Raw genomic sequence first — 21,758 nt, forward strand, 5'->3', positions numbered from 1 at the left:
AGCACAAAAGGTAAATACTTGATACAATTTAACATTCATGCTACAGGCACCAAAATAACAGCCTCTTCTCCTTAAATTTCATCATGTTACCTCTTTTTTCTCCCCTGTTTGTTCTGCTATGAGTTGGTCAAACACTGCCCCATATTCTTCGTGGATTTTCTGCATTTCATTAATGTGGCTGGCAACTTTGTTCATTGTTTTTATGGCCACTAGAAGAAAGAGGAAAAAAAGTATTTTTAAGCCTCTGAGAGGAAGAGGGAGGAGGAGGAGGGCTACAGATCAGAGGTTAAACAGGGAAAAGCAACTTAGGTTAGCTGCCTACCATCAAGGTGATAATGTTCTTCACTGTCTACATCAGTCAGAGCAAAGAGCTCCTTCAGCAGAAGAGGGTATTTCAGTATCCGCTGGATGGGTTTGATGAGGTAAGACTCCAGTGTGGAGGAGTGCTGCCGTCGAGGATTCTGAGCATCCAGAAATGCCTTGAAAGCAGTGTCTGTCTTGGCTGGAAGATTAAAATGAAGCAATTGGATAAATCAAAAACTGTAAAAGCTGCTCTGATAAAGTGACTTTTCCAGCTTTAAATTCATATATACAGAAACATTTTGCAAGGAAGTGCAGATTTATCAAGTCTACAGTATTGGATTTATGCACTTCAGGTTTTGTTACTGAAACTTTGCCACAGATATGCTATTTATGATTTAACAGCAGGCACCCACCTACTGTATCAATACGTATAGTTTTTATTTTCACTATCCACAGTATATCTGTGGATAGTGAAAACTGAGTTGACCTTGCAACTATTTTAGAGTAGCATGAATTATTCTAATCATCTGTTTCCTTTAAGAAAAGGCTCAAATTGGATATTTTTGAGAAAACAGTACTCATGAGTCTGGCCTGACAGGTATGCTTGTAATATTGGTGAGTTTGGTTAGTGTTATCTCATTAAACCTTAAAATGCAGTACTGAACACCAAAAATCAAGAGCTAGTATGAAGGCAGCAGGGAGCAAACCTGATAGTACACCATATTTTGGAGCACAGGTAGACTGGACATCTGATTGCTATCATCTTTTCTATCTGACTGCTACTGAATTTATGAAAGTACCATATTCTCTGTTGCTCCCTCCACTGGAGCATAAACTTAAACATAGGGAGAGAAGTACGGAGAAGGTGGCTTTTTTTTTTTTCAGACATTAAAGTTATTCACTGCAGGAACATTTCCACGCAATTGCTTTTATTAGGGCCATGTTCTCTACCAAGGTTGGGTGTGTTTTTTGCAGACAGTCACCTGATTTCAATAAAGCAACTTCAGTTTCAAATTCAAAAGCCACCTGCACATCTGAGGACACCAAATTACACCTGAAATACACTCCCAGGCTTATCCAGATTTATCACTGGAATAAAATGTCGAGTTCTGTTTGTGCCATAATTCAAACATAACCATTTATCATTTGTAAATACAGTTAGCAATGAAAAAGCAAAGCAAACCAACCTCATCTACCTAGTCTACAGCGTTAACATTAAGGTCCAACAAAATAATGCCAAAAGAAAGCATAGATGTGACTAGCAACAAATCATTTATTCATGCATTCCACAGAGCTGCCAAATACTCTTTGCAGCATGGTAAATAAGAATTATAAGTAGAAATGGAAAAAAAAAAAAAATGTCCGCAGCAAAAAAACCCAAAAAACCCAAACAAAACCAAACCAACCAAGAAACTAAACGAAACACCAAAACTCCTGATTGTCAGGCATCCAGATGTTCTTTGAAAAAATAGGAGCTCCTCCCTAATGACATTGCTCCTACAACTGGAACCATTTGTTTATTTAATGTCTTGGCCAAAAATGAATTGCATGAAGCACTGCTAACTCCAAGAGAATAACTTTCACAGGGGAAAAAGCATCACTCCAAGGCAAGGAGGCCCATGAGCATTTATAAGCCAGACCACAGTTCATTTATCTTCATCTCAGCAAGCCAAGCTCTGCTAGGACATGGAAACTTCTCAGCCAAATTGGAACAAAGGTGAGAGGAAGAATAGAGGGGAGACAGAGCATAGTGAAGTTGACATATTTAGACAGCTCCCACAAAACATTCTCCCAGGCTGATCTTTCCTAGTGGGTATCAGCATTCAACCACATCAGCCAGAGCTTCAGTGGGATTCACAGCAAGGATTCACAGCACAAACTGTAGGAGGATCTAGAGGTCTTTGTAAGAGTCACCACTACTGGTTCCAAAGTACACAGAGATCCTTTAGCACACACCACATTGCCCATTTATGAAATCTTTCCACTCCCCACATGACTGGAAAGAAACTAAACATGTCAGGGGAGAATAAAATAACTGGGGGTGGGGGGGTGGAGCTACATGTGAGGCTAATGACCTGTTGTTATGAGCCACCCGGGTACCATTACATCGATGGTGGTCCAAGAACACCCACGGCACAGAGCTCTCTGCAGCCTCTCAGACCAAATGCTCTTCCTTACTGTGAAAGTTCTTGGAAAGCAACCAGGCACATGTGTGACCCCATTCCTCCACCGCAACTCACCCTTGCAAGTTGCACGGTTTGGGGTACAGTAGCCACCTCTCATCGTCCACAAGGACAACCTGCACCAGCCTAAACCAACAAGTTGCTGCCACATCTCTCTCTCTGTATGCCCAGGTCTGTCTGTTCAGCATGTGGTTCTTACCTTTCACCAGTACTTTGGGGACTTTCGTGTGGCTGGCACAGAAGGCACTGTACAGCTTGAACCGGTCAGCATAGTAAAGGAAGGATCCACCCAAGGAGAACAACACTTTCTAGGATTTAAAAAAACAAAAAACAAAACAACAAAAAAGGCATTAGGAAAAAAAGCACATGAAAGACAGTTATTGTCCCTTCTGTAAGGTCTTCTGGGTGACAGGACACTGCATTTTTAGAGTGTTTTAACTCTATCTAGCAAGAAACAGGCCTAGCCTTGCTGTCTGGATTCAGGCTACATGATTAACATCATTAGCCCAGTTCCAGTTAGATCAATCTAGAGATACTACTGACTCCAGAGGGAACTAGGATCACAGCTCCAGAACTGCATTTAAATGCTTGACCTCAAAACCTTATTGATTTAAGTAATGACCAGAAACCACAGAAAGGACTGGATGTATCTGACTTTGTAATGGATAAAGACACCAAGAAGCTCCATCCAAGACTATTACCCTCTGCACAAACACACCAAGGTCTTATTCTTTTGAAAATATGTTTGTGTTAAGGGCCAAACACAATCTTTCTCTAAGATGTCTATGCCACAGTCAAGCATTTGCTCTTTTGCCCACTTCGGAACAAGACAACACCGGAGCAGAGGGGGTGAGACAACACATACGCAGCTTGCCTGCAGTCAGCAGAGGGAAACAAACTGCAGAACTGAAACAATGAAGCCCTGAAATCCCATTTTGCCCAATGCTTTGAGACAACACCCACAGGACAGAACTCAAAATGAAGCTGATGCACTTCTTATAGAAAGAGGTGGAAGCAGCAGCACTCAGAAGGCAGAGTTCTCTCCATAAGGAGGCATCTTCCGCACTTCCCTCTCAAAGCTCAGAGTACTCAGTGGTCACAGAGGCTTCATCCACTAAAAAAGTGTCTCTGTGCTCTCCATTAAGGACACATTTCCTGCAGAACAAAGGCTGTGTTCTAGTTGCACGAGGGCAGCGTTCATGACTGCTGCTTATTTTTAAATAAGCACCTGATGGCAAAGCCAGACATGCACAAAAAGACAAATTCTTTCAGTAGTTCTTCCAGGGCTGTGTATTAGCTGAAGAGCAGTCCTAGTGGAATTATTATTATGCATCAAGTCATCCTGTCCTCTACCAAGGTGAGTGCTCAAAGAAAGAGTAAAATTCCCCAAAGACAAAACATTGTATTAGCTACTTGCCATAAATCCAGTACATCGCTGCAGTAGAAATAAGTATCTTTAGTTTACATTTCTACATTTGATGCACAACTGCTGATAGTTGAAACTATCTGCCATACATTTCTGCTATACATCAAAAGCCCAAATACAGAATTCAATTTACAGTTCTAGGGGGCTTCTGAACTACTACATTAGACTTGTCAGAACAAATATTTAATGGAACTTCCCAGTTCTAGCTTTTCCTAATGGCCTGAGACATGAAATCTGGCAGAAGGGCAAGAAAAGCATCTAAAAGCACATGGTGTTACAGATTTCCAGTGCTCTATATGGCTAAATGTAGCACAAGCTACAATTGAAGCAGTATGTTTTCCAAACAGCTCCAGTATTCACTAAAAATTATTCTTGAGTAAGTAGATGTAGGTTTTTACATTAACAGTGACAGCAGTCAGACAAGTAACATGAAGACTGTTAAAGGACTACTTGGAATGCAAACAAGGAGATTACCTTAAATTGCTCAACTTTTTCAAGCTTTTCCAGGTCTGGAACCAGCCTTACTCCATCTTCAAGAGTTTTCAGGAACTCTACCTGGAATGCTACCATTTCAGTCAGATTCCCAAAGAGAACGTCCAGCTAGTAAGGAAAAAAAAAATACAACAAACAAAACAAAAAAGCAAGATGCTGAATGTATCACTTTTCAGCTAAATCACATTTTCTAGATCTTCGGTAATTCTCAGTCCAATTATATGATCAGTGTGATATGAGTGTAAAAAAAAACCCCAAACAATAACTCTACAGACTGTACATTACTGAGCAGTACTTTTATATTCTACTCAATCTAGTATCTTAAAAGAAATAGAATTCAAAATGTCTCGATAGCCCTTGCTCAGACAAGCAAGTCAAACTGGGGGGTGGGTGAAGCAGAGGCGTGTGCATAAGCTATCTAGCAAAAAGATAAACAACAGGTATTAACATACCTCATCTGGTGTGAGGAACGTTTCTTTCTGTAGAGGCTTCAGATATCTCTCCATTAGACAATTTAAGTCCTAAAAATCAGAAAAAGACTCCCATGTTGGTACACCAAACTGCCTTTGAATATTTATTGAAGTAGCAAAGATCATCATTTACCTAGTCTATGATTTTTTCCCTTACACACATAAGACAAAATAATCAGATTTCACAGAATTTAAGGTAGTAAAAGGAAACCTTTACACAGTTTTATTTAGAAAATCAATACTGGATCTCACCGAGCACTGCTCCTCTGAGCACTACCTAAGTAATTTCAAAATGACAGCATTAAGAATTTGGAAAACCTATCTTTTTCAGACATTTAAATTACATTTAATTCTACTATCTGTCCCTAGAATAGAAAGTTAATTAAGAGATACATGCATGAAACATAATTTGAAGTATTAGAGAAGAAACTAACAAAATTTTCCAGAAGGAGAAATATTAGTAGGCTGAAAACAACACTTTGAGATCCCTTACTTTGACATAGGTGCGCTCTGTCTCGAGAAGTTCACAGATAACCTTTCGCAGTTTATCTGCATCTGTGAGTTGTCTCATGGTGGCCAGCTGGGGTCCTGTAAATTCCTGAGGATGAGCACTTGAATCAGAAGGGTTCATTTCATGCAGACTGCGACAGAAAGCAGCGACCTGCTCTGTACTCTTTAAAAAGAAGGAAGAGGAAAGACCAGCAGTAATACTTTAAGTAAGACCTATAGGAACGATGGAGCTGAAAAGCCTTTGCAGTTAAGCAGTTACAGGCTGGGGCTTTTTAGCAGGTGCCAAAGTCCAGAAGTACATACATCATTTCATATATCTGTCTATCCTATCTCTCAGTGACTGGGGACTCAGGAAGAGGGTGGTGGGAAGGGCTGCACAACTCAAGTTAATTGAAGTGCTGTTCAATAACATTCCTGGTTTCGGATAAGCATGAACTTTAATTAAAATAAGCTGTCCAGCACTTAAGATTGAAAAACAAACAAGGTGCAAGAATAGAACCAAAAATTACTGTGTAAATAAAACATACACCCCAGCCCTCTGCCAGTTCCCTAATCTACTTTGCAAAAGTCCTGTGTCAACACAACCAAGGAGACAACAGGGAGACAGAAACCATTTAAGCTGTTTTTTGGGGAAGCAGAGCCATCTGGGGAACCAAAGCCTCTCAAGGCTTCAAACACAAGCTCTTTAGGAAACTAACTGTGTATCTGTTCTGTGTCTGGAAACAAGCTTTGCAGGGTGAATTTCTTCCCCTTAAGTCAGGTTTTTCAGAGCTGCTACATCGAGGTGGTTTCTTTAATGTTTTATCAGCTCTCTCTATATAAAGACAGTCATCCCCTCTTCACTTCCTGGTGTTTGATCACAGTATAGCGTCTTTTGTTATGCTTAAAAGTTTGGAGAAGGTACAGCCTCTGGTGTCAGTGACAACAGCCACAAGCTTGCAGGGTTGCCAAAGCAGCAGCTGCCCTTGTCTCCATCCCTCCCAGAGACCTGGAGGAGGCACGGGAGGGAAAAGAGCTGCTGCACTTTATCACACCTCTCCAACCTTCTGTGTCTAATGCTGCCATGGTATCTTAATCCAGATTTAGTGACTTCCCAGCACTGCCTCCATAGCTTACCAATTCATACTAAAATAACTGATTCAAAATTAGCCTGTTCAAACAGAGAATATGCAGAGAGATAACAACCAAAACAATGCAAAAAACACATCACCACCTCACAGTTGGGAGGCAGAGCCCTGACCCTTGAGAGATCACTCCCACCCTCCAGCTGGTAGCAACAACCTCAGCCAGAACCTGCACTACCATACAGCTCCGTGATGACCCAGTGCTGAAAAAATCTCTGCCTTTTTTAAGCCACACAGTCCATTCACACAAAGCCATCTTTCCTTCTCAGAGTACCTACAGTGCCATGAAGCCCAAGAAGAGCATTAACCATGCTCGTGACAAGTAAAAGATTTCCTGCCATAATACAGTTGCTTTCCTTAAAGGTATCTTAACGGTTGTAAATGCTCATCGGAGTGTATCACTGCAAGGCATATTAGTAAAGATGCTTATCATGCAAAGGCTAATTTTCCTGAGGACATCAGTGTAAGCAACAAACTAATTGTAACTGACTGTTTATACAAAAATGCCTCTTGGACACTGTTTATTATAGGAAAAATATTAATCTTCAGTATCTGAGGTTTAACTCTGATGAGGAAGAAAGAAATTATTGTAAGTTGAGGGCAGGAAGAAGCAGCGATTTGAACCAGCCTATTTCCAACTTGCTCAGCTTCTGGTAATGACATGTGCCACTGAGGGCTCAGATTTATTACGCAAAGTAATTCCTTTATTTCTCAGCAAGATTCCACCTGTACTCACTGTACTCTTAAGTATAGGCCATACCCAAACTTTTAGGTTAAGCCTACATTAGATTTCAACAGGTGTGATTTTGATCCCAATAGCTCCAAATCCACACAGCTCAGCAGGTTAAAGCATGACTTCCACAGAGGCAAAAAAACCCAACCTGCGTAAATTACCTGCTCTGCTGGTAAGGGATAAAGAGCTGACAATTAATATATGTTAATCAGAACCTGCAGAGACTCAGGATATGCAAGCTAAGAAATGTTTAGCTTTGTGGCACCTATTTTGTGAAATAATATTTGAGGAAGACATATCTAGTGGCATTTTAAGAGCCAATATACATTATAACTAATTTTATTCATCTAAAACACAGCATGGAATCAACATCCAAAAATAAACTAGGTATTTTAAGCAGTTCATGTTTGATACTTTGCAGACAGCTCACCATACTGCGCATGCATGTGCAGTAAGTTTCCCTTCAACTGCAGGGAAAGATGGGTCACCCAGAAAGAGAGCAAAAATCCACTTACACCATGGAACACCAGCTGAACACTAACAAGTAGCTGAAAATTGGATAACTGTCATACAGGCACGCAGTCTGCTCCAGAAGGAATGTGCCAAAAAGGAAGAGGATAAGACTTTTAAAGGCCTTATCTCCACCTCTGCACACTTAATAAACCACACCTTGACTTCGGCCATGCCCAGCTCCAGCCAGCAGCAACCAAGCTCTGTCTTGCCACTGCCCGGCTTCACATCTTTTTGTTATTTCCAAAGTTTTACTCACCTGACACTCTTGAGACAGACAAAAAGCCTCCAGCACAAGAGCGTCCACGAACCCATTATCTTGCTTGTTCATTGAACAAACTCTTGTGGCTGTGTGCTTGTCCACCCCTGGCTTAAGCCATAACAACCACGGAGGTTGTGATGGCTGCATCCTGCTTACTATGGACCTTGGGGGGATAGATAGCAACACAGTAGCCAAGTGCTGTCTGGAACGGTGACCCAGATGTCTTGCTGGTATGCAAATATGACTATAAGTCAATCACCTTACTCTATAAATAGTGGATAGCCCAGGGCCCATTGCGCTTTCCTGTATGGCAGCAGGCTGCAAGCCAGGATCTCCCGTTGACTAAGGTCACCTCTCAAGGTTACTCCTTGAGGTTGAGCGATTCCTTGCTGCAACAGATTCTCAGTAAGTGATTAACAGCATGCTAAATTTTGACATTGTGGTTAAGTGGCATAGACGATTGATTACACATACATAATTCTTTAGACATAAACCATTGACCAAGCCTGTGACTAACTCTGGATCTAGCTGCACCTAGTCTCGTCTCGGAGGAGTTTCGAAAGCAATATGGTCCTTTCTGAGCCTCATTACTCAAGGGGAGGTTCTCCCTGACTGTTTTGTCTGACCCTGACCTTTTGTCTGACCCTGACCTCTATGCAGTAAATAATCAAGTGTACCTTGCTATCAAATCTTGTTAAACCAGTTGCATTTACTGTTGCACTTTGTTAACTTATAGTTTTGTATCAATATAGTTGCTTCTCCCTTTGAGCTAAGCCCATGACTCCATCTGTGACAGCTGTCTTGTTTCATTCCTGAACCTCATCCTGTCTGCCTTATATTTACCTTAACAAAAAAATCAATTTCTAGACAGAAAGCAGGTGCATATTACAGCAAAGGAGAGTCAGAATACTGCTGTTTTGATGAAAACTCTCACACAGCATTGACAAAAGCCTCTATGTCCCTGTTTTCCTAGAGAAAGCAAAAAGAGTAGGAAAGCTCTGGAACAGAAACAGATCCTTTTATCTCCCCAGTACCAGATCTGTTTGGCAGCTGTGACAATGGCATCACTGAACCAGGATTTCTCTAGGAGAATTACAGCATCACACTTTAGGCACAATTCTGCAAGCAATTCCAAGTAGCAACCTTAAAATGAGATGGAGAGCTGGCACAACAGGGCTGTAAAGCTAAGTTTATTTTGCAAGTACATTAACCCCTCCTCTGCAGGGGGCTCAGCTGAGAAGCTAAACTCACATCCTTCCCATTGCAGGAGGAACAAGTCCTTAAACTCATCAAGCATGTTGGTGCTCCCCACAGCAGGGAGTTTTGGCTGCCTGCCCTATAGCTTTGAAAGCCAAGTGCCATTTTCTCTTGCACTTACTGTGTAAAGACATACGGGTGCCTGGGCATCAGGCAGAGTGCCCCCTTGAATGGCATGCAGCACCTCTGTTCTGCCACGGATAACAAACTCTAAGCGGTACTGATCTCCCAAACAAAACTCAGACAAATTGCATCCTTTCATGCATTGCCAGGACTGCTAATGACATTCCACAATAACAAAAAGCCTCCACAGGGTATATACAGCTCAGCCTCAAATTTATATCCTGAAATTTAAAACATGAAAATTCATTTAACTGCTAATTACTTAGACTAGTCGCGTTGCACAGTAGATCTGCTCACCAAATACAGCATACGGTACAGAGAGTCACCGGCTTTCCCAGAGCTTTCAGTCTTGAGTTTACGGTTACCTCTCCAAAGAGCCGACATCGCTGCAAGGGCAGTATTGCCAGAGCTGTCACTCATCTAGGAGCAAAATACCAGTTCTCCACATATTCAGCTGATCTGAAAGGCTTCCCCACTCCAAACAGATACTCTGTGCTGCTTACTTGGCACACAACACAGAAGATGGCTGCATTTTAATAAGGAAAGGCAGTGACAATATTTCTCTGAGCAAAGCTTTTCCGCATGTGTCATTTGCTGCCGGCCTCGTCAGCTCACCACATCAGCTGGAATTAAGAGCCGGCTACTGGTCAAAGCTGAGAACTCAACGCCGCTTGTCATAGGCTCATTAAGAGCAAAACTTCAGCAGAGAGGCTGAAATGCAGCAAAGCAGAGGTGAAGGCAGCCTGGGAATATAAATGTCTGTTGCCTGTGGCTGAGCATGAGCCGATTGGCTACAAATGGCACTGCTGTAGAATATTAAACATCTGAAGGGACAGAGGTGAAGAACTGAAAGAACTTAAAAAAGCCAGTTATACGCTACTGGAGAACACAGCCCTCAAATCCCTGTTTTAATCCTTTCACATCTATTGCAACACGTTGAAGGTTTTGAGACTTAATTCTGGTCTTGAATAATGCTGCAGAGAGAAGATGACCTATTTTCGCTGAATAAAAAAAGACTTCCAAATATTATAAGCATGTACACACATAACCTATTACAGAATGCTCCCCCAGCCACAAGTGCTGCAAGGTAATTTGTTTTCGTTGCAAGAAGCAGATGTCTTTAATTAGAAACAGGGAGAAATGAGTGTCCTGCAGTATTTTAACTGATGACAGTTTTTAAACACATCCTCAGTTAAATTCAAAGGACCATTACAGGAAAAAAATATGCACAAAGACTGATCTTGAGATGCAACACAACACCCATTTTAGCCTTCAGTAACCTGCAACATTAAGAGCTTACACATATACTCAGTTTTCAGGGTATCTCCTTTGAATCTCAATTTATTCTACAATATATAGATGGCCAAAACAATCAGGTCACCACAGAGGCAAGTAACCACTTAAGAAATGACTCTGCTATGAAATGTTCCCAATATTTTGTTGAACTGGAGACTGACAGAGGAATACCATCCAGATGTCATAAACAGCCTGAAACTTGAATTCACATGCTAGATGAAAACAAGCTTGAAGAGGTGGCATAGAGGCCATATTTCCCTGATTCTTCTTCCTAGGTCTATACTCATCTTGGCTCCCACAGGAAACAAGGAGAGAAAGGAAAGTCAGGAGCCCACCCCAGAGCTGAAGCAAGTGGGAACACAACTCAGGCTACTGCTAGGTGCATGGCTTAAAGGAAAAGAGTTTCATCCAAAAAACATACCTGCTTGCTAGTGATCACACAGATTTTAACCAGAGAGTTACCATACCTGGGAAGGCTGGCTGACACAGGGAAAGCATCATGAAATTAGATAAGGAGTGAATCCATGGAACAATAGCTATCCCACATCACTGCACTGCTGACATCTCAACTCACCTTGGAAATGGGTTTCTAGTGTTTTATCAGAATAGTTTACAGACATCTCATTTTTGCTTGTTTTTTTACACACACACACACACACATATATATAATAATTACTTTGACAACAGAGATGGATGAATAAATTCTATGTGATCAGGTCTTTAGGATATACAGAAGATAAGACTTCCAGAAAGGAGGAATCCTCAGAGCTACTGGTGTATCCTCCAAATCCTTCACAACCATCCACAGCTTGGAGACTTCTGCAGATAAAGAAACAAATGCACCCCTACTAAGGAAACACACACCCACGTGCACACATGCTGGGCTGGGGGAAGGGAAAGAGACAGCTAGGAGGGAGGAGGAGGAGGAGAAAAGAAGACATGTTCGAGTATCTCCTGTGTTACACATCCACCTATCACTTACATAGGAAAGCTACAGGTAAGTCAGAAGGGACCCAACCCCAGCTTCTGGTAGGATTTCACAGAGCTTACCTTCACAAAAAGCCTACCCTGCTACAGGAGCAGATGAAAGAGACCTGCACTGCTGCATTCCTCTCCTTTTCCCATGAATTATTTACTCTCCCCTAGGATCGCTTTGCTGGTTGGAGAGCCGGGAAGTTTCCTCAGAGCTTTCCTCTTCTGCAGTGCTCTGTGGGCAGGAGCAGTCCGCCAGCACCACAGCACGGAGCGGTGGTGTTTGCAGGATTAAGCCCTGCCTCAGGATCATGCTATCACAAGGCAGAAGACAACCCAAACGCTATTTTTGGATCTTCAGCTGCTAATGCTGCATCTGCGCTGAAAGAAGGGGAACTCTGCTTTTAGCTGGGAGGCTCCAATGTAGTTAAAATGGATTTCCTCTCCTATCCTGCTTTTGCCAAGAAGGGCAGAAGATAAAGCCTTTCCTGAACACCACCATCTTAGTGAGACTGGAAGCTGTGGCAGTAATGGCAAAAGAGGGGAACATGCCCCTCCTGGTGGTAAAAGGGCAGAGTGTTTCACTTCCCATGTACAAAAATAACAGCACTGAGGACATCGGTTTAATCTTCTGCACCATAATCCTAGGAGCACGGAAAGGTGTGGCAGCGCACAGCCAGGAAAACACCTTTGCTTTTTTCCTTGCCCTACCAGCCGGGTGGTGACTTCCCATGGAAACACGTGTTACAGACTCCCCACGTACATCAGCTTTCCCAACCACAAAGAAAAGCACAGGGATTAGGAAAACCCTCCCATTCACTGAGCTTTTGTTTCATCCCCTCTACAATATACTGGAATATAAGCATTGCAGAATAATTTGGGGGGTTCTGTAGCTTTTGTGAGAGAGGAGCCAGAGAGAAAGCCCTCTTAGTACAGAGCTCTTCTATGTGAACAGGGACAGCAGCATTCACCAGTTTGCCAAATTAAGCACCTTACATATACTACATGTACACATGTCCTTTGTTTTATGGAAGACCATTTAAAGCAGTTTGTTTCATAACAAACAGAATACGAAATAAAATGCCTCATTCCCCTCTGTATCGCACAAACAAAACTAGAAATATTTCTGAATTTTAAAAGACAACATATACTGTTATCAACATTTCATTTACAGAAAGAAAGATTTTCCTCTTAGTGGAAATCAAGGCTTAGAGTTACAAGTTACTCTTCCAATATATGAATATTAAGCATTAGAGCTGCTAATGCACATTTCTCAGTTTAACTAAATCTGCTGAGCCACAGAGCTAATCGTGTAATCCTTACGCCTTGCTTCAGGCAATTACAACTCTGAAGATCCAGGAGGCAAGATGCAAAATGGAACCTCACAGCCTGTCGCACAGTTCAGAAATAGAAAGCTACAGAAAACTCAGCAACAACACTTATCCCCCAAGCAGCTACGTGTTTTGTTCAGTGCTCTTCCACAGCTTCAGCAGAAGAGACTCTTTTCAGAAGATATGAAAATCCCACATATTTACAGTTAAAAATCCCAAAGTATCAACAAACTCTTCCACTTACTGAAGAAGAAATTCTTTGTACTTACAAGAAATGTTCCGCAATAAAATCTGGAGACAAACTGTACAAGTAATCACCTTTTCTGCATGTATTTCATGCATTGGAATGTTTTCTGTTATCTAACTTCCACTGTCTGGCTATCAAAGACAAAACTGCAGGCTAGCATGACATAAGAGATCAGGAAACAAGAGGCCAAGGTCCTTTCCTTCCTTTTGTTACAATGACAAGTGGAATAGCACAGGGACCAGCTCAGAACTCACTATAAGACATTTTAGTTAAAACAAGAGCTGAGAAAAAAACACACCTGTACACCTGTGCACAAACTGAATGACAACTGATTCTCATTAGATCATTAATTCCATAGAAAAATAGCTGTAAGCTCCCACCATCACCTGTGCAACAAACAGCTAAAAGCAATCAGTGTCTTTAAAATAAACTCACTTGATCATCACACTTAATGCTGTGTAAAGCTCCTCAGCATCAGAGCAAGTGCAAACTACCAACCACTGCAAAACCCATCCCTTAATAGATGGCAATTAACAATCCATTTGCACAACCTCTTAGCTGTAATTGGAGAGTTTTTCTTCAATTTAAGGTAGATTGGCTATAATTACTTTGCATTTAAAAATTAACATGTGTGCTATACTATTGATTTAATGAAGTACTGTTAACTTATATTCCTCCTATGTTTGGAGATCAAGAAAGAATAAGAAATCACCTGATCTATTAGTTTAGCTGCCCTGCTCTGGTGAAGGAGTTAATAAACCAGTCTATTTAAAACTATGTGGAAATATTATCACAAGATACCAAAGAAGTAAACCAACCCTGGAAAAAGGGCAGTAGTCTTGCTTAAGAGATAGTGATGTACCATAATCAGAGCTGTAATTTGTTACACTCAGTATTATCTGTAAACACCTTAAAGTAAAATTAACATTTTCCCAGGAAAGATGTTCTGATCACGCGCAGCTGTGAAGGCAGCACATCAGCTGTGACTGTATCGTGCTTTCACTCCTTGCCATGTGAAAATGAAACTTGCTCACCTTGCTCATCTTATCGGCCTCGTCAGATGACTCTAAGTCTTGTGCTTCTGCCTCCTCTGGAGCTGTCTCAACAGAGCTGTCTGCGTCGCCGGAGTATGAGTGTCCTGCTGAAATTGAGATGTGTGTGAAAACACAACCATAATCTCCAGAAATTCAAAAAGCTGGGTGCAGAAGACATGACGTTCTCATGAAGGCCCAGGCCCCATCCTGCACACAAGTACATGCTAACAAGATGTTATGCCAGAGGCACCCAATGACCTCAAAAGATTACTGCAGTTTACAGCTGGGACCAGGTTTACAGGTGTAAAAATAAACAGGTTATGACCACACACACTATTTAGCCAGTAACCATGAAAGCTGATTCAGAGATAAGGCTAAAATACCACACTGAAATTCTTACACTTAGTATTCATTTCTTGGCTGGCAGTAATTGCCTGCCTTTATACTTCAGCGGTTTCAAATGGAAACTGCAGCATGTGAACAGGCAGGCCGTGCCAACAAGCAAGTCTTGGGACAGCCCTTTCTCTGAGTTAAGTTGAATGTGATGAATTTAAGCTGCTTGCATTTTTGGCCTAACACACCCACTACTGAGTTTCTATGTTGATATTTAAGGAAATGAACCCTGGTTTAGCAAGTTTTAGGAGTCTATTACATTAACTGAAAACTAAATTTCATTTTCATCATTATGTGGCAACAACTATGCACTCCTATACCTGAGCACTCTTTTTGAGACTATGTTGTTGATACAGCTAATAACTCCTTTGCTTATTATAAGTAAATTATGAATTACCTGCAAGTGACAAAAGAAAGAAGTAAACCCAGTGTGAGAGCTCTGTGCACAAATAACTTTTGGGGGGATCTAATTCTCTGACTCAAATACCTGTTAGAAGCAGTATTACTATACCTTAGCCAGTCTTCACAGAAAAACCCACCTGCATCCTGCCACACAAATAGGACAATGAATGTCCCACCAGGGATTACATCTTTTATTTCATTCCATTTATTCTTCAGGTAATGCAGAAAAGCCTAACCAAAGGTCAGAACCCAAGACTCAACAGACAATGAACATAATTCTTGTCTGTATTGGTAGCACATAGCATTTAAACATTTTGGTGGGAAATTGACCCTTTTCTGTAACGGAATAGATACTGTTTTTAAAACAAGTGCTCTTTTTTGTTTGCTAGTGCTACAAATAAAAGCAACCCAACAGCACACTAAGATCTTGTCAGCACCCAGTGGTCCAGCAGCCATCCCCTCCTATTCACCACTAGGCTGAAACACTGACATTTTAGAAAGATTAACAGTGATTTAGTACATCAGATGAAGTACCATTTCTATGTTAGTCCCATGGTGACTCTGATGTTACTTGCAATTTTTCAATTAAACCTTTCGGTTTAGGTATGTCTATTTGTCTATAACGAGCATTTGGCTAGATAGCAATATTGTGAGTGAAAAGGCCACAATGATGGTAACACACATCTGTTACACTGATATATTTCAGTTAAACGCTGTGTGGTTTGGCCAAAAGGACTATAATAGCATGGATGGCCTTTTAAATTCAGATAAAATGGCAAGCTGTTTTAAAATTAGGACATTTTGAAAAAACAAACCCTGATTACACACATCTAGTGTATTTGTTTATATTTATACTGTAATGAAATACATTTCATGATATAGAAATCACAGTCTCTAAGAAATTTGTTTCCTAAGTGGGTAAGAAAAATTCTGCTTTTCTCAGTCCCTTCACTGCAACCCAAAAGCCACAGCTCTTCTTTCAAAGTGTTTCATGTTAATGCACAATGTTACATCCTAGGTAAGCTTCTCTGCATCAGGACTGAGAGCACAGATCCAGGTCTGGGCTCCTCAGTACCCAACTTCCAGCTGCTGTTCTTGCAAGCTTTCAGCTACCAAATACAAATTGCACAGCTGTGGAAATACTGCACAATATTTCCACTTTAAGTCCAGAAATAATTTGGAAAAATTGGAATTCAAATGTCTAGAAATAAATTCAGATCATATTCTGCATACTGGGATGGAGCTAAACTGGACATCGAATGAAATTAAAAGGACGTTAAGGGTAGTTCATAGCCGAGATTTGGAAGACATGCTTCTCTTCTGAAAAGATAGGGTTTACCTTTAAGGAAGACAGACCTGTGGGGGTGGTTTGGCAACACAGAATCTATATGGAAAAGTGTTTTTTTCTGCAAGGAATTAGGTTTTCTGAGCCTTTCCCAGATTTTAACAACTCAGACTAGCATCGTTCTGGTTTCTCTATTAATGTGTGAAAAATTCTTAAAACCCTTAAGCTACCCATGAAAAGTAAGAGAAAAAAAATATGTGCTATGTGTCATAATTTGTTTTGGGCAGTATGTGTTTTTTGACTGCAATTAATTCCCCATTATTAGCCGTGTGAAATACATCTTACAGCTGTTTCTCACCCAGGCCAAGACAAATAATGTTTGTTCGGGGGGTTTGGCTTTTGCTTTTAAGCTACCACTTTTTCTTTTCCTGTATATTAAAACACCACTTAATCTGTTTCCTGCAGTATAAAGGCTTTACCCAGTAGACAGCAGTCTTTCACTTACGCCTTAATGAGTAGTCACAGCACATGTGCTCAGGGTATTTCTAATGTCTTAAGCTGCCAAAGCCAGTGTTGACTTTAGCAGGTTTATCTGCTGATTGTTAAACTCAGGCTATCAGTTCAATAACGCTGCATGTTCCTGCCTTTTAATACCTTCCAGTTACCATCCTATTTCTGTCAGGTTCATTACATCATTTTATTTTTGTCCTGTAAATCTTTATTTAGTTCTGCAAGGAGCCCTGAGGACAATGTGCTCATTTCCTTCTGCAGCACCTGAATGCTGCCCAACCATTACCATTTGCTAGAGATGATAACACATGGGCTTTGCTTGACATTAAGGAATGACAAAGGAAAATCCAAAGAGCAGCAGGAAAAGGGGGTCAAATCCATGTGGCCACCAGCACAGATGGAGGTCACACAAGCTCCCAAGTTGCATCAGCAGTGCAATATCCATGACATTATGACTAACGCCCATTAAATGACCCCCTACTCATTGCAAGAGCTAACAAAATAAAAGGAAGTCTTATATCACTAGAGCAAAGCTGCTGGGTCTTAAAGGCCTGGAGAATCACGTAAAGCTTAAGCACTGTGCCAACACTTGGCTAAAATTTTCCACAGCTGCTGCTTTCAATTTGCAGAGTTGCTGTCGCTCAAGATTTTAACGAGACTTCAGCAATATCTGGTGGTGCTTTTAAAGCCTGCTTCTGGGTGCCAGATTCTTTTTTTTCTTTAATGCAGTGGAAATAAATATTCCTAGCCAAGGCCTGTCAGCTGCGGTGCAAAGCTCAGAAGTGTGCATCCTACTAACACAAAAAGCAGCATACAAATCAGAGAACCCTGCTTCGATGCCTTATCCCCTGGTATGTGGAATGGGCAATACTAAATTCTGTCCTCTCAGTGACAGCATCAGGGAAGTGCTGGCAAGATCACCCATCTGCCAGCATGTTATACACTATGGGCCAGAAGCTACTACAGGCTTCAGTGGTTGAAAGCTTTGGTTTGTAACTTCAAGGTGCCTCAACATCCTAAGCAGGTTAGTTTACGCATCTTGGCGCACCACACAACACCTTGCTGTGTGACTGAGGCAGAGTTTTGTGACTCCTGCAGCCAGCCAGCAAGTGTCAAGGACTGAGGAGTTCAGCCCAGTGTCCTTTCCTGCCCTCCTGCCACCGCTTACTCCCTGCAAAAGGTGCATCGTGCTTTTCTGTACTTCTTTCACCAGTGAAAGTCAGCAATACTGGAAGTCAAATATAGCGATTGCTTAACCAATTTCAGTGGAAAATAAGGAGTGACCCCCATCTGAGCTGAAACCACAGCAGAAATATGCACCAGCAGAAGGTGACTACCCCAGCTGAATCCCAACCAAGACACTGGGGTGTCTGTGCTCCCTCAAGAAGTGTGCAAAGGTTTTAGTGGTCGAGTGCTGTCAGGAGCTCATGTTTGACTATAGTCTTAAAAGAAAAGAGTATCACTTACTTGGGCAGTTCAGCAGCAACTTCCTTAAACAGAAAGTGTCATTTCTAAATGCTGCTGGGGAGCAACCCCATGATGTACCTTTCAGAAGAGACTCTGCCATTAAACAGGACAATTTTAACAGATACTGCTAAGAAACTGTCTCTCAGATTAAATTTTTATTTGAGACAAAATTTTGCCTATAAATCCACAATAAAAAGGTAAGTATGCATTTTTTCTTTTTTTAGAAGAATTCTGGTTAGCTTTGAAACACTAAAACATGAGAGAAGCAAACATCGCTTTTACACGAGGGTATTCTGTCCCAGTGGGAAGTCCCACAGAGTTGATAAGTTCTCCGAGGACCTGTAGAACTGAGCTACAACTATCACAGTTTCAGTCAAGCAAGTTATCAAAGAACAGTAAAGGAACAAACTGAGAAACTCTGCCTTTCGTAGAGCAGCACAGAACAAACCCTGTAAATCTCTTCTCCTTTTGAGAGAACTCTATTGCTTCTCTTTCTATTTCAGCTAGGTAATAAATTGCACAAATGTAGAAAAATCTAGGGAAAAATGCAGATTCAATGACACTTTCCCTGTACCAGCTGTTCCTGCAGTCATTTTTCATCCTGCCCAGGTCGACAGCCTAATCAGACACTTGTAATATGCTTGAGTAGCCCCTTTGGAATAAATATGAGTTTTCATAGATGTATAAATGAAGCATGTGCTCAGGGACCTTGGAAACCAGGGACATTGTGATCAGAAAGAACAGGCTTTCCGTCTGCAAGTACTGTGCTGCAGGCTTGGGTTTGTGAAGCCGGCAGGGGGAGCAGCAACACAGCAAGAATATGAAGATGAGCAGCTAACATACAAAGGGTCGGAAACCTAAAGCCACAATGCAAAAACTGGAGTCTTAATAGCCCCCTTGCTTATTTCACCAACTTTATTTCAATAACAGATCTGCCACTCTTTGGAAAAGCCAGGAATTATAGAATCGTGGAATGGCTTGGGTTGGAAAGGACCTTAAGATCATCTAGTTTCAACCTCCCTGCCATGGGCAGGTTCGCCTCACACTAGACCATGTTGCCTAAGGCTCTGTCCAGCCTGGACTTGAACATTGCCAGGGATGGAACATTTACCACTTCTTTGGGCAACATGTGCCAGCGCCTCACCACCCTCACAGTAAAGAATTTCTTCCTTGTATCTAACCTAATCTTCCTTATATCTAACCTAATGAGAGCTCTGAACACAATTCTGATTGAAGCAACATCCTTGAACTTTGTCTTTAAAGCTCTTAGAAATAGATTTTGTGAACAACAGTTCTGCATGTCTCTAATTATATGTAAGATCCCTAGATTGCTGCTGGAGTATATGCCCCTGGAATTGTTAAATCAAGCACTGAATGATAACAATATCTTCTAACATGCTACAAAAGGCATGAAATTAGTCATCTACCTCAGGAAAATAACCCTAAAGAAATTAAGGTTACAGTAAGTCTCAGCTTCTTCTGAAATCCAAATTACTTAGCCTTAGGGGACCTGTGACAGGATGACGATAGAATGAAAAATAGTGGCCATTCTTATAGTACAATGAAAGTTTGTTTCCATTTTATACCACAGTCTTGAGACTTCAGCCTCCGGTTCTCCTGCTTTCTGAATAGACTCCTCAAAAATACCTAACTGCTTCATATCTGGGAGGTTAATACAGCCATTCAAAATAGGGGCATACTTTCTGTTTATACATTTTTTATACATTCTTCACAGTGATTTATATGGCTCGCAGTTATCCCTGAAGAGTTAGCTCTCGCACTAGAGGTCTACAAACTACAGGAGCATGCAAAGCCTGAACCTCAGAAACTCTACCCCAGAGTAAAAAAAGGTAGTGAATTGTGGGGAAACCACAAACAAATACGGATAGTACTTCCATTCCCAAATTCCCTTCTGATAACAAAGCAACTTCTTTATGATTTTTGAGCCATGTAACACTGTGTTTCCAGCTTTCAGCCTTTCATTCCCTGGACTGAGCGGAGCAGAATGGGGAGAATAAACACTCCTTATGGGGACAGGAGACAGCTCTCACTGATCCTTCTAGGCAATAAGGAAAACATGCTGCAAGGCTCTAGACAGAATGAGAGCTAGTCCTCAACCAGATTTATGCAGACTGTGTTAGCAGGAGAGAAGACTGAAAGCCAGGAAAATAATAATAGATGAAAGAAACAAAACTTACGGCTCTGCGAGCTTGATGTAGCATGAATTCCTAAGGGAAAGTATGTATCATACCCAAGATGATATTTTTTCACATCAATTAGAGATATAAAATCCAAGGTCATTTCAAGAATAACCTTTTAAATAAATACAATGAAGTAACTACTGCCACAGACCTGATTTGCAGCTCTAGCCCCTACCTCAGTATATATCAGGTACTTCCAGATAATGAAACAGCTGTAAGAGACATTGTGCTTAATGGGGGCACTGGCAGTCACTTCAGGGAGGTCGCCCCACAGAAACACAGCCCCTCTTTGCTCCTGGAAAACCTCCCACTGAGTAATAAGGCATAAAAAAATGCTTCCTTAAGAAAAATGTAACACAACATCTTTCTGTTGAAAACACAGAATATGAGTTCCTCGCACAAAAAACCTACCCTTTGCTGCCTTCACAGCCAATGGTGAATTGCTAGTGAAGAAGATAATGATAGGGCATCAGCATGATCAGTCAAACAGACCCTGAATTTATGGAGAATGGATGTGCCCACAGGTGATTTATACCTGCTGGCATTCTGACCCAGCAATGCTTCATTATGCTGAAAGGAGGGCCATGCTACTTCAGGACCAAGGAAAAACGCTGCGTGCTATAAATAAAGCATACAACAGGAATCACTGAGCTGATTTGCCTAGCCAGCCAAACTGCCAGTAATCAACAAGGACACAAATAAATGGGTCAGTGGGTATTTCATACTTGACTGCTCTCTACAAGAAGCTGTAGAGCTCAAATCAAAAATCTAAGATATAGTCACAATGTCCCAAATAAGAGCACATACCTTTTTTCAAAATTCCATGTGCATCCCAATTTAGGTAACAAATCCCTGAAAAAAGCACAGGGCCAGAAAAAAGGGTTCAGTAAAACACTGTTCAGTAAAACACCTAAGCAGAGAGAAATTGATGGGGAAGTTCAAAACACCTGCCTCCCAAATGCACATATGAGTGCATATCCTTGTTTTCACTCCGCCCCAGGCTAAGTCATCCCAAACATCAGCATTGTTTAGCTTTAAATAGCATCTTAACGTCATTCTTCAGAGGTATATTTCATATAGCAACTACAGGCACTTTCAGAAGCTCACAGACATCTGCACATCTGCTGATGAGCTATTGTGTTGCTTCTGTTGGCTAAAGAAGTATTCCTTCCCCTTTGAGGAGGAATGAAGGCGATTCCCACCTCAACATTTGCTAAGGTTTGAAGG

General features: G+C 41.3%; 1 protein-coding gene across 6 annotated transcripts in view; it reads right to left on the reverse strand.

Moving 5' to 3' along the window:
* TIAM1 (TIAM Rac1 associated GEF 1) overlaps nt 1-21,758 on the reverse strand; it is a 194,867-nt gene that overhangs the window by 11,203 nt on the left and 161,906 nt on the right. The window contains exons 15-22 of one of the 6 annotated variants that reach the window (XM_065676795.1): nt 21,339-21,383; nt 14,274-14,380; nt 5,368-5,547; nt 4,857-4,925; nt 4,387-4,512; nt 2,686-2,794; nt 323-502; nt 91-209 (exon numbers count right to left, since the gene is read on the reverse strand). In XM_065676795.1, the coding sequence (XP_065532867.1) occupies nt 91-209; nt 323-502; nt 2,686-2,794; nt 4,387-4,512; nt 4,857-4,925; nt 5,368-5,547; nt 14,274-14,380; nt 21,339-21,383 (935 nt within the window). Of the gene's footprint in view, nt 1-90; nt 210-322; nt 503-2,685; nt 2,795-4,386; nt 4,513-4,856; nt 4,926-5,367; nt 5,548-9,690; nt 9,919-14,273; nt 14,381-14,673; nt 14,713-21,338; nt 21,384-21,758 lie in introns of those variants that run through there. The other 5 variants (XM_065676796.1, XM_065676794.1, XM_065676793.1 and 2 more) reach the window with 5 other exon arrangements.

This window comes from Lathamus discolor, chromosome 4 (genome assembly GCF_037157495.1).
Source record: "Lathamus discolor isolate bLatDis1 chromosome 4, bLatDis1.hap1, whole genome shotgun sequence".
Lineage (NCBI taxonomy): Eukaryota > Metazoa > Chordata > Aves > Psittaciformes > Psittacidae > Lathamus > Lathamus discolor.